We start from the raw sequence: 12821 nt of genomic DNA, 5'->3' as shown, positions 1-12821 counted from the left end.
CATATTGTTGAAGCCTAGCTTGGAGAATTTTGAGCATTACTTTGTTGGCATGTGAAATGAGTGCAATTGTGTGATAGTTTGAACATTCTTTGGCATTGCTCTTTTTGGGGATTGGAATGAAAACTAACCTTTTCCAGTCCTGTGGCCACTTATGAGTTTTCCAAATTTACTGACATTGAGTGCAGCACTTCCACAGCATCATCTTTTAGGATTTGAAATATCTCAGCTGGAATTCTATCACCTCCACTAGCTTTGTTCATAGTGATGATTCCTAAGGCCCACTTGACTTTGCACTACAAGATGTTTGGCTCTAGGTGAGTGATCACACCATCATGGTTATCTGAGTCATTAAGATCTTTTTTGTATAGTTCTGTGTATTCTTGCTACCTCTTTTGAGTCTATTGTCTCATTTTTCTATTCAACTCTCATTCTCAATTGATAATCATTTTTGAGCACTCTTGTGTGCCAGGCACTGAGCTCACTTCTGGACTAGGACAGCAGACAAGACTTACATGGGTCCCTGACTTCATAGGGGTCTTCCTTACCAAAGAGGGAGAAGGGGCAGGATGGCAGATTTTAAAGGAAGATGATTCTGGAATGCCTTCAATCCTCTGAAGGAAATATGCAGTACATTGTGATGGAGAGTAACTTAGCAAGACTAGACTTAGAGACCACTTTATACAGAGAAGGCTTCCAGCTGAGACCTCAAGGTGGGAGGAACCATGGGAAGAGCTCATTCTAGGCACTCAATAGGATTTCTCAGTTTGTCTTCTGAGGGAATGAAAAAGAGCAGCAGGAACTTCCTGGTGGTACGGTGGTTAGCAATCTGCCTGCCCGTGCAGAAGACATAGGTTCGATCCCTGGTCTGGGAAGATTCCACATGCCATGGGGCAACTAAACCCATGCACCACAACTGCTGAAGCCCACACACCCTAGAGACAGTGCCCTGCAACAAGAGAAGTTGCCGCCATGAGAAGCTCAAGCACTGCAGAGAAAGTGCATGTGTAGCGACAAAGACCCAGCATAGCCCAAAATAAATAAATAAATAAATAACTTTTTAAAAATAGCAGCAGATGAGCCATAAGTAGAATTGCCTAGGTGTTACTGTTTTCAGGGCCATCTGCCTATGCACATGTTCCCTGATCTGCCCATTAATATTTAAAGTTCCTCCAAAAAGGAACAACAGTCTTCACTCTCCAAGGAATCATGAAACTTACATACCCATGGGACAGGTACCAGTCTGACTAACTTACGCTGTGGTAGAAATGACTGTCAACACTTCTTTTCCTAATTGAGGTTCCGTCAGGATAGGTTTTTGGGAAGAAAGAACTGAGAGCCTAAAAGAGGATGGAGAGGAAGTAAAGTGGCCCAAAGAAGGGTATTATGGGATGGTGGCCATGAGTAAGATGAGCCAGACGGGAAGAGGCAGGAACCTTTCATGAATACTTTCAGGGTCTTTGGTAAGCTAAGTTATAAACTATTTGACCTGTCTTAATTAATCATTTCTGAAAATTTATATGTTTATCAGAGGACATGTAGCAAGCATATATTAATAGAAGTCATCTCCTATTGTGCTTTTTTTAATTTGATTTTAATTTGTGCCAGGTCTCTAGACCACATGCTCTTAAACTCAGGTGACCTGAAATAGAAGCAAGATCTGACTCTACAATAGGTGCTGCTCATCATTACACCCAGCATAGCTCCTGTGTTCATCTGTTTGTTTTCAGTAAAGGTTTTCCCTCTGTTTCAGTCCCAGCCACTGTGAGTAACCTCAAAGGATCCAATCAGAACATGACAGACAGCCTCTGGTTCAGCTGGAGTCCAGCCCCTGGGGACTTTGACTTTTATGAACTGATTCTCTATAACCCCAATGGCACAAAGAAGGAAAACTGGAAAGACAAGGACCTGACACAGTGGCGTTTTCATGGCCTCGTTCCTGGAAGGAAGTACACTCTATGTGTGATAACTCACAGTGGAGATCTCAGCAACAAGGCCACGGGGGAGAGCAGAACGGGTAAGAAGCTCAGTTACCAGTGGCCAAGCACTGGCAGGAAATAGCTTCCACAGGCATGTTTTAATTGTGATCTTATTAACAAGAAATAAAATCAGTGATGTGCTGTGTGCTCACCCCTGAACTTGGGAAGGGTCTATGGTAGAGTGAATAAAGGAGATAGACTTCGGGTAAAAAACAGCTGGGTAGTTGACATAGCTCCTCCACTTACCTATGTGAAACTGGGCAGGTCACTGAGACCTCTAAGCCTCAGCTTTCTTATCTGTAAAATGGGGATGGTCATATATATCATCATTAGATTACTATGAGCAATGGTTTTTTTTGTTTTGTTTTGTTTTTTGGCTGTGCTAGGTCTTTGTTGCTGCACTCAGGCTTTCTCTAGTTGTGGTATGAAGGCTTCTCAGCTTCTCATTGCGGGGGCTTCTCTTGTTGTAGAGCACTGACTCTAGGGCCCACTGGCCTCAGGGCTTAGTTGCTTCTCAGCATGTGGAATCTCTGCTGACCAGCGACCGAACCTGTGTCCGCCTGCATTGGCAGGTGGATTCTTAATAACTGGGGAAGTCCAGCAGAGCTTTCTAAATATTTCTTGGGCACACACAGATAACATTATATCTGTGTGCCACCCTGGAGTCAATGAACAAGGCTCTCTCAATTGGATGTAATTGTTAACTCCAGCCTTCACTTTCACTTTCACACTTATAAACCATTCAGGGCACACTCATGCTCCATAGCACCCTGGTTAAAAAAAAAAAAAAACTGATTATAAAAATTAAACAAAATGTACATAAAACATTTGAGGACAGTATCTTACACATAGTAAAGACTATAAATGGAAGCTTTTATTATTATGGTATCATATTACCTCTTCCTACAAAGTACATTAAAAGTATGTCTGATGTCACTCAGCTATCTTATTTGTGTATGGTGCAGAAATAATTGCATGATTTTTTCACTTTCTCGTACATATAGCTCCAAGTCCTCCCAGTCTTATGTCATTTGCTGATGTTACAAACACATCATTGGCCATCACATGGAAAGGGCCACCAGACTGGACAGACTATGATGACTTTGAGCTGCAGTGGTTCCCCAGAGATGCCATCACAGTCTTCAACCCCTACAGCAACAGAAAATCAGAAGGACGCATCGTGCATGGTCTTCGTCCAGGGAGATCTTATCAATTTAGTGTCAAGACCGTCAGTGGTGATTCCTGGAAAACCTACAGCAAACCAATTTTTGGATCTGTGAGGACAAGTATGACATGTTTTGCTACTCTTGGTTCTCAAATGAAATGGGGAGGAAGTATGTGTTCCAGCATCTTATTGCATTGGGGCTTGGTTTAAATCCACATTTTTACCTAGAATTGGTTAGATTTGAATTCAGACAGAAGTCCTACATAGATTTATTCATTTATTCAGCTTTAACAAGAATAAATCATCTCTACCTTCATGGAGCTTACAACTCAGTGGGAGGTACTATCATTAAAAAGACATTTTGGGTGTGATGAAGCATTTGGCCCTGGAAAAGCACATAGCAAAGACATCTAACCCAATACAAGGGAACTTCCTAGAAGGAGAAGCATCCAAATCAAAACTTAAGGAAAGAATAAGACTTGCAGGTGGAGATGACGAAAGAATTAAAGAATATTCCAGGTAGAGAGAATAGAGATTCAAAAACCAGGCAGGAGACAGAAATAGAAAGGAGTTCAGTTGGCCAGAAGATAAAAGGTGAGGATTAGGAAAATCAGGTCATGAAATGTCTTGTGAGTCATGGTAATGACTTTGAACCTCAATCCATTGGAGCCACTGAAGGCTTTTTGGCTGAGATATAATAGATTTGCATTTTATAAAAGTCACTGTGGGGGTGGTACAAAGAATGGATTGAAAGGGGCAAACTAGAAGCAGAGGGACTGGTTACAGCATAATGCTGTAAATTCTAAGGATGAAAATACCTCAGTGATAAAATATATATCAGTTTCTTCCCCAAGGCATTTTGAGATAAGTACCACAAATAAAGAAACAGAAGTTTTTGGTATAGGAATCTCAATCCAAATATTTATTGCTCAATGATACCCAGTAAATGTAGATTCAGAGATCAGGCCAGAGAGTTATTGGTTATTGATAAAATACAAAGCTGAAAATTAGAAATTTAAGCCAGTAGCTATTTTGTTAATTCAACAAACATTAATGCTACAGTAGTTTTAACTTGTGTTTTATATTTTATCCAAAGAGTAGTTTGGGATCAGATAACTGCATGTTGAGAGAAACATGTGAAAAAGAACTAAAACTTTACATTTATAGCAAGATCAGGAGGAGTTTTCAGTGGCTTACTGTCGGCTGTGGAATTGAATCCCAGGTGTTCAGACTAAGAACTCCAGTTGAGGCTGGTCTGGAGAGTTATATCCGGTCCTAGATGCTAGAATGTAAGAGAGGGATTTACCAAATGGGGCTTCCTCAAGAGGAGAGCAGCCAACACCAAGAGGGACTTGATAATGAGTTTTAGGGAGAATGGCAGAGTGAACTTTGAGGATTGCATTAGTTAGAATCAGGTTTGGCTGTGGGTAACAGAAAACCCAAGATAACAGAGGATTAAACAAAACAGACGTTGAGAATTCTCATGTAAAATCTTTCCAGTGCCCCATTTCTTGCAAAAACATTCCAGCCATGATAAAAACACTGCGCATGGCTCCACCAGCCATGCCTCCTAACCCTACCCTTGATGCCCGGGTTCATGCTTGTCTCTGCCTAAAATGCCTCTTTCCCAGTATCTTGGTGAAGTGTCATCTCTACCAGAAAGGCTTTGCTGAGTCCTGCCCAGCACTAATGCCAGCAACAGGAAGTTGTCTCTTACCCCACAGAGCATCCTCTTCCTCATCTCATTTCTACCTTGTATTATGTTTAGGACTCATCTCACTTTCCGAGAGGTTACAGCTAATATCTTATTCATTTCTATACTGTTCACAGACACAGAAGGGCACTTTGTATGCAGTAGATACTCATTTCTTAGTGAATTGGAGACCTGACCTGAGTCTTGGTAGACAAGCAGGATTTAGAGGAAGAGATTGAATTGAAACAAATTTCCATATACTTCCATACTTGGTGTAAATTATCAGAATGATGGATTAGGCTGGATGTTTTAAAAGACTTTCTCCAAAGCTGAAAGAGAGATGTCTTTAGATCTCAACTGTGACTTGGTTTGAAGGGAGTTCAAAGTTGTTTGCCTCAAAGGCCAATTCTTCCTCTATTCTGAAAAATTCTCAGTTTGATTGTTTTTTCCTTAAATCATCCTCATCTGACCTGCTGTGACTCAGCTCACATTTGTAGACTTTGATTGTTGTTGCTCAGTCACTAAGTTGTGTCCAACTCTTTGTGATCCCACGGCCTGCAGCACGCTAAGACCCTCTGTCCTTCATTATCTCTCAGAGTTTGCTCAGACTCACATCCTTTGAGTCAGTGATGCTGTCTAACCATCTCATCCTCTGCTGCTTCCTTCTCTTGCCTTCAACATTTCCCAACATCAGGGTCTTTTCCAGTGAGTCAGCTCTTTGCATCAGGTGGCCAAAGTATTAGAGCTTCAGCATCAGTGAATATTCAGGGTTGATTTCCTTTAGGATTGACTGGTTTGATCTCCTTGCTGTCCAAGGGACTCTCAAGAGTCTTCTCCAGCACCACAGTTCAAAAGCATCAATAAATAGGCCCTGATATGAAACAGGACTTCACTCAGTGGTACACCAATGCTGTGTGTTTATTGAGGACAAGAACTTCTGTAACAAATTAGGAGTCAGGGGAAGGTGGGCTGTCCTCCAAATCAGAGCAATGGGTGTGGCCATGGGAGTGCCAAGTTAGGTCTACACATAGTTCCCAGAAGATCTTATATAACAGGGTAGTCTTTGTTAATAACAGTTTGGTTATTAACCTGCACAGTTACATGACTGGTTTTCTTTCAGACTGAATCTTTCTTTATGGGTGTGTCACTCACAAGAACAGATAAAATCAGCTGCCATTCAAGTCCCCACTGAGTCAGGCACTGTGTCAGGCAGAAGAAAGTGGATGACCATAAGCACAGGGCTGTGAAACAGGGGCGTGGAAGAGTCTGGTGTATGCGGGGAAGCACAGGGGTTTCAGTGCCTGGAGTACGGCATGTGAGTGGGGAAGGGCAGGCAAAAGTGGAAGAGAGGGACAGAAGCCAGACATAGAAGGTAGCAAGGCGGCAATGCCATTTCTTACTGTCCTTATTGTAAGAACTAACATCTGGACTTCCCTGGTGGTCCAGTGCTTGGGAGTCCACCTGCCAACACAGGGCACATGGGTTTGATCCCTGATCTGGGAAGACCCCACACAAGGTGGAGCAGCTAAGCCTGTGCACTGTAACCCAGTGTGAGAGCAGCCACCACAATGAGAAGCCTGTGCAGCACAACTAAAAAGTAGCCCTCACTTGCTTCAAGGAGAGAAAGCCCGTGTGCAGCAAAGAAAACCCAGTGCAGCCCAAAATAAAAGAAATTCTTAAAAAAGAACTAGAATTTATTGAGCAATTACCATGCAAGCCCCTGTGCTAGGTGTCTGTGCACATTTGAACTCATTGAGTCATTCCAGCAAGCACATGAAGTGTTTGTTCTTTAGTTGCTAAGCCACGTCTGACTCTTTTGCAACCCTACGGCCTGTAGCCCACCAGGTTCCTCCATCCATGGGATTTCCCAAGTAAGAATATTAGAGTGGTTGCCATTTCCTTCTCCAGAGAATCTTCCTGACTCAGGCATTGAACTCACATGTCCTGCATTGGCAAGCAGATTCTTTACCACTGAGCCATGGTGGAAGCTCAACCACGTGAAGTAGATAGTCTTAACTTCCCCACTTTACAGATGAGCCACAGAAATGTTAAATCACTTGCCCAGGATTGCATCGCTGATAAACAGAATTTGAATTCAGGCAGATCGAGCTGCACTATTAACCTCTAGGCTACTCTGCCCCACCTTCTGTCTGACTCCTGCCTTCTATCTGATGCTTGGTTTCAGTGTCCCTGTTTACATTTCTGTTTGCAATCACATTGGCACCTGGTGGTTTTTTCTAAAGGGACAGCATTTTAACTTTCAGTGTTTCTCAAAGTGAGGAGGCCTAGTAGGCAGAAATTGCCTTGGAGACCTATGAAAAGCAGTTCACATGAAGATCGAGAGTTATTTATTTAGATCTCTGAGCTAGCTGGAGTCAAAGGAACTAAAAATCGTGTCTCCCAGAGTTGTGAAGTGTCTCTCCCTCTCTTTTATTTAGAGCCAGACAAGATACAGAACCTGCATTGCCGGCCTCAGAACTCTACAGCCATTGCCTGTTCTTGGATCCCTCCCGATTCTGACTTTGATGGGTACAGCATTGAGTGCCGGAAAATGGACACTCAAGAAGTTGAGTTCTCCAGAAAGCTGGAGAAAGAAAAATCTCTGCTTAACATCATGATGTTAGTGCCTCATAAGAGGTACCTGGTGTCTATCAAGGTGCAGTCGGCCGGCATGACCAGCGAGGTGGTTGAAGACAGCACCATCACCATGATAGACCGTAAGTGTCCCTGGAGGTGTGTGCCTTCCTCTGCGCTCCCATCACCCTTGTTCACATGTGTATGGCTCATTTCCACATTAGCGAGTCCTGCTGTCACTTGAAGAGGACTAAAAGGCTCTGAGAAGTATAAACATTTCTCTGTGTAAAGCATCCTGGCAGCAAACAAGTTAAATGGTCTTAAAGAACCTGAATGAATTAGTGTTTAAATACATCTCTTTGCCTGATGTAGAAAGAGCCATAATAGAGCTTTTAAGGAATTTGATGCTAAAACTTCAGGAAATCCTGCTGAGGAGCTAGCTGCCTCTTTCATTATGTTTAATGTGCTACCGGCAAGTCACTTCCTCTGCCTGCTTCCCTTCAGGAGAGGAGGAGGTTTTCTTGATTCCAAGCATTAGAGACACACACACACACACACACACACAAACACACGTGCAGCCTGATGTAGGTGAGTGAAGACCTTCATCTCACTAATATTTTATATTCAAAAGCATAATTGTGACCCTTCTTGGTTCCTTTCCCATCCTTCTTCCAGGCCCCCCTCCTCCACCTCCACATATTCGTGTGAATAAAAAGGATGTACTAATTAGCAAATCTTCCATCAACTTTACTTTCAACTGCAGCTGGTTCAGCGACACCAATGGAGCTGTGAAATACTTCACAGTGGTGGTGAGAGAGGCTGATGGTAAGTGATCATGAATTAACTCCAAAACACAGGATTACTTTCTCCAAAGTCAGCTGTGGGAGCTCCTTCTGTGACAAGTTTTTAAAAGAAGAAAACTTAATTTTTATATCATTTCACTGTATCTCTGCTGGATGCAGCGAGATGTAACAAGAAAAAGAAAACCTACTGGAAGCCTATTATTTGCAGGATTTAATTATTAAAGGGGTAATAATAGCAACTATATCAACAATCACAATAACCATCATTTACTTGTTGCTGTTGCAGGCACTGTTGAAAATGCATTGCGTTTGCTGACTCATTCAGTCTTTACTACTCATTCAGTCCCATTCAGCTCCATTATTCTGCCATTAAGCAGCAACGTGCTTTGTCTGTCTTCCCCACTCCCTGTCTCAAATCCCTCTACCAATCATATACTCCCAAGCCACTCACCAATTCACAAAAATGCTCAAATGCTTGAAAGAGGGAAAAACTGAGCATGAAAAGCATCCCTCCTTTCTGTACTGAATTTTCAATATGTTTCATTATCGAGTCTACTAAATTATTCAGTGTTACCTAACTCTTATGTAACAGGCAAATTCTAGGTGATTCTTATAATAACATTCCATTCAACCAAGTAAGAGCTCTAGTGCTTATGACATCAGCATCTATCAGATCATCCTCAGGAGTTTATATCTGGGGACACACATTTCCATATGTGTTTTTGCCACTGAGGTCCTGTGTGTTATTTCTCCACAACAGATGTTTGTGTCTGGAATGATATTAATATATCCTGCATGTCATATATTTTTCATAATTGTTTAAGATGCTGCACTGGAGTTTCTCAAGCCTCCCTGACTATTTTAACTCATTGGTGGGCAATGGGAAGGTTTAAACCTGCCATGACAAATGTTGGAGCTAAATGGTATTTTTAGTCTCGCTAGGTACTTTTAGGGCTTCTCAGTTGGCACTAGTGGTAAAGAACTTACCTGCCAATGCAGGAAATGTAAGAGACATGGGTTCAATCCCTGGGTTGGGAAGATCCCCTGGAGGAGGGCATGGCAACCCACTCCAGTCTAGAGAATCCCATGAACAGAGGATCTGGGCAGGCTGCAGTCCATAGGGTTGCAGAGAGTCAGACACGACTAAAGTGATTCAGCACATGTGTACTTTTGTATTTTATTTAATTGTACTAAAGCCGGTTATGCATAATTAATTCAATAATTTCAAGGGTCAGTGTTGCATCCCAGATTTCCTCACACATAGTAGTTGGAGATAAGTAGGTGGACTGTGAAGAGATTTTAAATTTAAGTAGGCTGCAATGAAGATAGTGTTTTGCTACCTAAATATTTCAGCAGCCAAAAAAAAAAAAAAAACACCCCAAAATTTAGCCTTGTGTTCTCCAGCCAGGTGGGTTTTAATGACTGATGTCCATGGAGATGGGCTGTGCTCCCCTGGTGATCTAAGATAACAAACCGGCTCACATTAATGTCATTTATAGCATATATACTCTCCTTCAAGGCAACCTTCCTTTTAACTACATCCAACAAGATGATATTTCCAAGAGCCACTCATTTTGAGCAAATTTTATCAAACAAGAATCCAGGACGCAAAGAACCCCCACCATATCACTCCTTAGAGTTCACTGTACATGGTATCCAATCTCTATAATAGTTTTCTTCCTAATTATGCTTTCCTCTGGCCAACATCAAAGTGAGTTTGCCCTGCCAAAACACACAGCAGCTGGGTGGACAGGAGATGAGTTCTGGGAAGTGTTCTGCACAAGGGCCCAGAATTGAGCCAGGATTAAATTGTACTCAAGATAACAGAGCAGGACAAGGAGTAGTTCAGACTGGGCGTGGCGCAGGAAGCATGCATGTAGGGCGACTGCTCTGGCCTCAGGCCTGATTTCTCTTATCTTTTCCCCGTTTCCCAGGTCACAGGGATTTCCTTATTCGCTCAGCTACAATGGTTATTGGCAAGTAGAGAGCTTGTTGAGTGGGTTGACTTTCACGATGGGGAGTACCCAACTTTCTGGAGTTGTGGCACGTGACCATCTGATGCATGAGCCCCCCTTTCATATGTGCATATTTTATTTCCTAGAAAAATGATAATGTGCTGCTGCTCTTTAGTAGTTCAGTTGTATCTGACTCTTTTGTGACCCCATGGACTGTAGCCCACCAGGCTCCTCTGTCCATCGGATTTTTCAGGCAAGAATATTGGAGTAGGTCGCCATTTCCTCCTTCAGGGGGTCTTTCTGACCCAAGAATTGAACCTATGTCTTCTGCATTGCAGTCATATTCTCTACCACTGAGCCACCCAGGAAGCCCCTGTGTTTGGCATATGCATATATAAAATGTTGTATATACACTATTTATGTTTAATTTTTTATTTATTTTAGAAAAAGTGAATTAGATTAATTTCCCTGGGAGAATTTCACAACACCCTTGGGGATCACAGAGTCTGCACTCCAGGAATGACTAGGGATAGTGGGTGGGGAAGGTAACCTCAGAAACTAGTTAGAAATCCCTGAAGTCACAAGAAAGTCAGTCCCTCACTGTGGGTGTTCTTCCTCCAGGCAATGATGAGCTGAAGCCAGAGCCACAGCACCCCCTGCCCTCCTACCTGGAATACAGGCACAACGCCTCCATTCGGGTGTATCAGACCGATTATTTTGCCAGCAAATGTGCCGAAAGTCCTGACAGCAACTCTAAGAGTTTCAACATTAAGCTTGGAGCAGAGATGGAGAGCCTGGGTGGAAAATGTGATCCTAATCAGCAAAAATTTTGTGACGGGCCGCTGAAGCCGCGCACGGCCTACAGGTTAGATGTATTACCATGATTTCACCAGTAGGGACGTGCTCCATCACCGGGCGCTCAGCTGTCGGGGCGTCTGATGCACATGAGTTCCTGTAGATTAATAACCTATGTTACAAGAGTGCTCTGCATTTTACTGGCTAATTTATAAAGGTTGTATTCCTGCCTCCATTCACAGGGAATGGGTAAAGAGGGCCTTTGGCCTTGTACAAAAGCTGCATTCATTATGTGAAGAATTGAAGATTCTTAATAGGTTGTTCTTTCTCCTAAAACTTCTCTAGGATGAATCAGGTGATTTATTTACCATGTTAACACCTATGAAAATGTCCAAGTAGAAAGATTAAGTTTAGGGAGACTCAAGAAATATGAGATTTTTTTTTCCCACTTTTAGTGAGGACTGGAATTACACTTATTTATTTGCCTGCTAATAGGCATAACAAGATGGATATTCTTTTTGGTCCAGATAGAACTGTTGAAGGGAAAGGCCCCTTAATGAATGGAACCACCCTCTCCTCCCAGTAAGATGGCAGATGAAAAGGAGCAGCTAACTGGTTTGGCCTCAGGGAGTACTCCTGCAGCCAGCAGGCCCTTCCAGCTGTAGGAACTAGCAGTGCCCTTCATGTACACCGTGTTCCCAGAAAGCAGAATAAGTATACACAGCATCCCAAACCTGGGTCCCCAAGAGATAGAGAACCTAGGCTGCCATCTTGGAAACAAGGCTGCAGGAATCCAGGATTAGTGCTTTTGCAGATGATGTGCCTTCCATTAGGTGTCAGCAGACCTGGTGTCCAGCCAGATGGCAGCCAATCAGGTTCTCTATGGGCCAGTCTCCATTCTGGTTGGTCAGTGCCCGGTTCTTATTAACCCTTACAGGTTTTGAGTATTACCCCTGAACTCAGCAGACACCTTTCTGCCAGCTCCAAAAGGAGACAGTGACATGGCATCATACCCGAGAGCATTCTTCACCCCTCCCTTGCATCAACACAGTCAAGCCGACATCTTCCCTAAAACCGATGGCTCCCTTTGGACAGGAATTCCGCACAGATGCCTCCACCCAGGACTCACCGCATAAGTGCTACCGCGCCCCAAGGTTGGCACCTCCAGAGTGAACACACACAAACTCACTAGCGATGTTTGCTTCAAGAAGAAGCTATATGAGCCTACCTGAAGGTGACAAGATCTCAGAGCAAAGAGAAATATAAAAGAGATCAGAAAGCCAAGATACTTTAGTTCTTATTAGATTCAAGAAATGCCTCAGCCCCTTGGTCAACTGGGCTCCGGGAAATTTGAGGAAATCTCTCGAAGGGCTCTTTTCTCTTCGTGAGTTGGAAAGCTGAGCTGTTTTTATTTGTTTGCTTTTTGAGAGAGGAGAGAAGATGAGTGATTCCCACATTTAAGAAAGAGAAGAAGAAGCTAGAGAGAGTTCACGCATGGACCAGGGCCCCAGTTACCCAGCACACTCTTTCCTGTCCATCACAGCAGCCAAGGTCCTAGGAAGAGCCCCTGCACTCAGGTTCCAGTGTGGCCACTGCTTAGCTGTGTCACCTTGTAAACAGCATTTCAGTTCTCTGGTCCTCACTTTTCTCATCTGCAAAACTTCACAGGACTATCCTGAGGAGTCATATAGATGACAGATCAAACCTAGTCATGTCCCTTCTAGATTAAGTTCCTTCAGTGGCTCCCATTCACTTCTAGGAGCAAGTGAAGATCGCAGAGTAGGGTACACAAAGCCCCAGGCTTCTCGCTCCCATCTGCCCACCAGCTTTGTCCCCCACCATTCGCTCCAAGTATTGATA

General features: G+C 43.1%; 1 protein-coding gene across 3 annotated transcripts in view; it reads left to right on the top strand.

The window, feature by feature from the left end:
- The window catches only part of PTPRB (protein tyrosine phosphatase receptor type B), a 132850-nt gene that overhangs the window by 85560 nt on the left and 34469 nt on the right, over nt 1-12821 (top strand). For all 3 annotated transcript variants that reach the window (XM_005887723.2, XM_070370603.1, XM_070370604.1), the window contains 5 exons: nt 1751-2014; nt 2981-3262; nt 7273-7551; nt 8084-8233; nt 10788-11031. In XM_005887723.2, coding sequence (XP_005887785.1) covers nt 1751-2014; nt 2981-3262; nt 7273-7551; nt 8084-8233; nt 10788-11031 — 1219 coding nt within the window. The remainder of the gene's footprint in view (nt 1-1750; nt 2015-2980; nt 3263-7272; nt 7552-8083; nt 8234-10787; nt 11032-12821) is intronic.

Source organism: Bos mutus, chromosome 5, assembly GCF_027580195.1.
Source record: "Bos mutus isolate GX-2022 chromosome 5, NWIPB_WYAK_1.1, whole genome shotgun sequence".
Taxonomy (NCBI): Eukaryota; Metazoa; Chordata; class Mammalia; order Artiodactyla; family Bovidae; genus Bos; species Bos mutus.
Note: the sequence above shows the minus strand (reverse complement) of the source record. Positions and strands in the feature narration are given on the sequence as shown.